Source organism: Quercus robur, chromosome 6 (assembly GCF_932294415.1).
Source record: "Quercus robur chromosome 6, dhQueRobu3.1, whole genome shotgun sequence".
Taxonomy (NCBI): Eukaryota; Viridiplantae; Streptophyta; class Magnoliopsida; order Fagales; family Fagaceae; genus Quercus; species Quercus robur.
Genome location: NC_065539.1, coordinates 41390237 through 41394620, shown reverse-complemented (window position 1 = coordinate 41394620; position 4384 = coordinate 41390237). Strand labels below are relative to the sequence as shown.

At 37.2% G+C, this 4384-nt stretch overlaps 1 protein-coding gene across 1 annotated transcript; it reads left to right on the top strand.

The window, feature by feature from the left end:
• Positions 1-3002: 3002 nt before the first annotated feature.
• On the top strand, positions 3003-4135 carry LOC126690199 (uncharacterized). The gene is made up of 2 exons (XM_050385323.1): positions 3003-3356; positions 3449-4135. Exons 1-2 carry the CDS (start codon positions 3003-3005, stop codon positions 4133-4135), a joined length of 1041 nt encoding a protein of 346 aa, XP_050241280.1.
• The last annotated feature ends 249 nt before the right edge of the window (positions 4136-4384 follow it).

Genomic DNA, 4384 nt, shown 5'->3' with positions numbered 1-4384 from the left:
TTTTGTGCTACGTGTCCTATTTAAGTTTTTTTAAATTTTTTTTCTAGTTGAGTTTATGAGGTGCAAAAGACGAAGGGTCTAATATAAATAAATCATCAAAAACTTAAAAAGAAAAAGAAAGAAAGAGTAAACTCATGCGTATATCCAAAAGAAATTAAAAAAAATAAAAATAAAAGAGAGAGAGAGAGAGAGAGAGAGAGAGAGAGTATAATTTGAATCCATATATGTGTGTAATTGTAATCTTTTTTAATTGTATCATGCATATGCACGGGTTATACACTAATTTTAATTAATTTGCTGAATTAATTTTTAATTAGCGTGTTTCATAGTGAAATTCATAAATTCTACATTATTAAACACATAAAGGTCTAGAACAAGATTATTAAACACTAGTCAACATAACTTTTCAATAAGAGATTGGAAAACACAATAAAAATAATAAAAGTAAGAAATAAATTAAGTCCATAATATTTTCATAATACTTATAGGTGATAAAAAAGTAATTTCAATGGTGGGTTCAAATTAAAACCAACAACGACTTACCAAATAATATTTTTTATGACTTCTCAAAAAGTAATGCAAATAAAATGAACAAATTAAACAAGGGTAAATTACAACTTATTTACCTGTGGTTTGGCCAAAATTTAAGTAACCTATATGGCTATATGTGGTTTGAAATTTGACACTTTACCCATTTGAGGTTAGCTCAGTTAGATTTCCTTAACCCAATTCTGTTAAAAATAAGACTAAATATGTAATTTTGCTCCATTTTTATGTCTCTCTTATCCACCCCCCCCCCCAAAAAAATACAGATACAAGATCAAAAAGAATTTAGCAAAACACTTGCATCATGAAATTTCAAACCATAGGTAGACAATTTAAATTTCGATCAAATCTCAGGTGGGTAAAGTATCAAACTTTAAACCACAAGTAGACAACTTAAATTTCAACCAAGCCACAAGTGGATAAGTTGTAATTCATTAAAAAAGAAAAAAGAAAAAAGAAGGGATAATTACACATAATCCACCTGTGGTTTAGGCGAAAATCACTTTGCCTACCCGTGGTTTGAAAAATATCACTTAACCCACCTGAGGTGTGTTTCCATCACTCTCCGTAACCCACCTCGGTCTCTGCCATTACAAAAACACCTTTTAACCCCAAAACAGAACATAACGCGAATCAAAACACCAAAAACTCAAACACTTTTCGAGAGAGAGACCTAAGGTACGATCAGCTTGTTCTTCATGGTTTGGAGCATCTGGAGAGGGAGAAAACACTTGTTTTGCATCATCGAAGCTTGGCAAGGTATGTGTGACTGCTGTTCATCTGCATTTGGGTTCTTGATGTCATTTTTTTATCGTGACCCACCCACGTAGTTAGGTTTTGCTGTTCATCTACACATTAAAATTTTTTTTGTATGTTAAATGTACATTTTGCTATTTATATGTAGAATCGCTTAGGATGTAGCTAATGTACTGCTATGGTTGTTTATATAATGCATATACCTGAAAGAATCAAGTTTATTTGTCAATAATTGCACTTGTTTGTGAACTGTGGGTAGTGTGGTCCCTATGAATTTGTTAGGAATCTGGTTTTGCATGTGCTTTATGTGGTCCTTTGTTCGTGTGTTGTTGTTTCTTTTGGCTTCTTGTCATTTTTTGCACGTTAGTGTGTAAACAAACTACTTATTTTAATTGCAAATGGTTGACTTCACATTTGACATTGAAATTTATGTTGGGGGATGTTTTGTGGAGGAGCCAACCATACAATATATGGGTGGGTCTGTACGTTTACTAACAGAGATTGACCCTGACAAGTTGAGTTACTTTGAAATTCGAAATTTATGCCATCTAGTTAGTGCTCCTAAAGAACACAGTAGATATAAGTATTTACTTCCTGAAGGTGATCTACAGCATGATTTAAGAGACATAGAAACAGATGCAGATGTCCTAAACGTAACTACCCTTCATAGGGCATAGCCTGCTGAAAAAATCATAATCTATACTGACATAAATATGGAGCCACTAGCAGTTAAGTATCCTGATGGAAGGGGAGTGGTAGATGGTGGTGTAGGTGGTGATGGAGGGGGAGTGGCAGATGGTGTAGGTGGTGATGCAGGTGGTGATGTAGGTGGTGATGTAGGTGATGCAGCAAGGGTTGAAATAGATTTGAATAGTGATTATGATGAAGATGATGAGAATGATGATGATGAAGATGTTGAGGATGTTAAGATTGATGCAAGAGATGAAGAACAGAATGTTGAAGGAGATGATGATGATGATGATTGGCTAAATGAAGGCCTAGAAGGGGATGACTTTGGTGATGATATATTTGCTGCTCAAAACTCAGCTCCACAAGGTTTTGCTCCTAATACAGCCCCAGAATCAAGCAATGCACCCCACACAGCCCCAGAATCAAGCAATGCATTCCATGCAGACCCTGAGTGGGCTGAGCCAGCCCTTGAGGATGACCTGGTAAGCATGGATGGGTCTGATGATGAGTAGGTACCTGAGCAAGTAGAGTTTAATGCTAAGAGTGACATGAGAAATGTTGTACTGAAGAAGGAGATGAAGTTCCCTAATGCAAAGGTGTTCAGAGCTACTTTGAGGGAGTATGCAATCAAAAAACCTATTGACATTAAATTCAAGCTTAATGAGAGGACCAAGATATCAGTTCACTGCAAGAATAGGTATGGGTGGAGATGTTATACATCTCAAATAAGTGGAGAGCTAACATTTCAAATTAAGACCTTGACTGATGACTGTGCTTACCCCAAGTTTTTTAAAAACAGCCAAGCAACATCAGCTTATGTTGCTAAGAGGTTCATTGAGGATTTTAGCAAAAATCCAAATTGGGAGGTGAGTGGTGTACATAACCATGTGATGCAAAATTTATCTGTTGACCTAAATGTAAAACAAGTGTATAGGTCAAAGAGAAATGCAAAGGATTTGATAAATGGAGATGAGCAACTGCAATAAGGTGTCCTTAAGGACTATGCACAAATGATAACCATTGTAGACAAGGGGAGTAGGGTTATACTACAGACAGAAATAGCTGGTGAGACTTCCCAGTCAAAATTTAAGAGGATGTATGTTAGGTTCAATGCTCAGAAGGTAGGATTTTTAGGTGGATGCAGGCCATTTATAGGTTTAGATGGTTGTCACATAAAGCACAGATTTGGTGGGCAAATCTTATCTGCCACTGCCGAGGATGCAAATAACAACATTTTTCTAGTAGCCACGGTTGTTGTGGAACAAGAAACCAGGGAGACTTGGATATGGTTTTTGGAAATTTTTGCTGATGATATAGGGAGGCTAGAGGAGCTTCAGTTGATCTTCATTTCTGATAGGCAAAAGGTATGCAATTTTTGTTTTGTTCAGTTACACTTGAATAGTTTACTTTGTTTGCTGAACTAACTTGTTTTGTTTATTTGTTTGCTTATTTGCAGGGGCTTATACCTGCAATAGAGACACTATTCCCTACTGTGGAGCATAGATACTGTGTGAAACACATCTACAACAATTTCAAAGTTGATCACAAGGGATTGGAGCTGAAAGATGCATTGTGGAGGTGTGCTACTGCCACAACAGTAAGGGAGTTTGAGAGATGCATGCAGTACATAAGAGATTTGGATGAAAAGGCATATGAGTATCTTGCAAACATTGTACCTGCACAGTGGACAAGGTCACACTTCACTCCTAGGGCCTTAACAGATTGTTTGGTAAATAATTTGAGTGAGTCTTTTAATGCAATGATATTGAAGTCTAGGGACAAGCCTATCTTGGCAATGTTGGAGTGGATTAGGGTTAGACTTATGACTAGACTTAAAACAAAAAGGGAAGGGATACAGAAGTATGCTGGAAAGTTGTGTCCAAGCATACAAGATAGGTTGGAGAAATTGAAGGTTGAAAGTAAGCTATTTAGTGCTACCCCAACTAGCAGTTTCCTTTATGAGGTAGGCAGTCAGTATGAAAGGCATGTAATTGATTTGGTGAAGAAAACATGTAGCTGTAGGTCTTGGGATTTAAATGGCATTCCCTACAAATATGCCATAACAGCCATTTATACAAACATTGAGACAACAAAAGACTATACCCACCCATGCTACTTCAAAGAAACTTACATGGAGATATAAAAGGAGGTACTTCCTCCCATGCCTGGCCAGTCAAAATGGGCTGAGACTGGACAGCCTGCTCCCCTGGCACCTCACATATACAAACCACTAGGCAGACCACCCAAGTAAAGAAAGAGGGCTTCTAATGAGCCTAGGAACCCTTACAAAACAAGTAGGCTGAACAGACCTGTAAGATGTGGGAAATGCAAAAAGGAATGGCATAACTCAAGAGGGTGCAAGGCTGGCATCACTGGGGAAACACCATGGCAG

What these genes read in the sequence shown, in the direction of transcription:
- LOC126690199 (XM_050385323.1), top strand. Translation starts at nt 3,003, where the DNA reads ATGATAACCATTGTAGACAAGGGGAGTAGGGTTATACTACAGACAGAA. An exon ending in TCATTTCTGATAGGCAAAAG is followed by an intron (nt 3,357 to 3,448) that starts GTATGCAATTTT and finishes GCTTATTTGCAG; the next exon opens with GGGCTTATACCTGCAATAGA.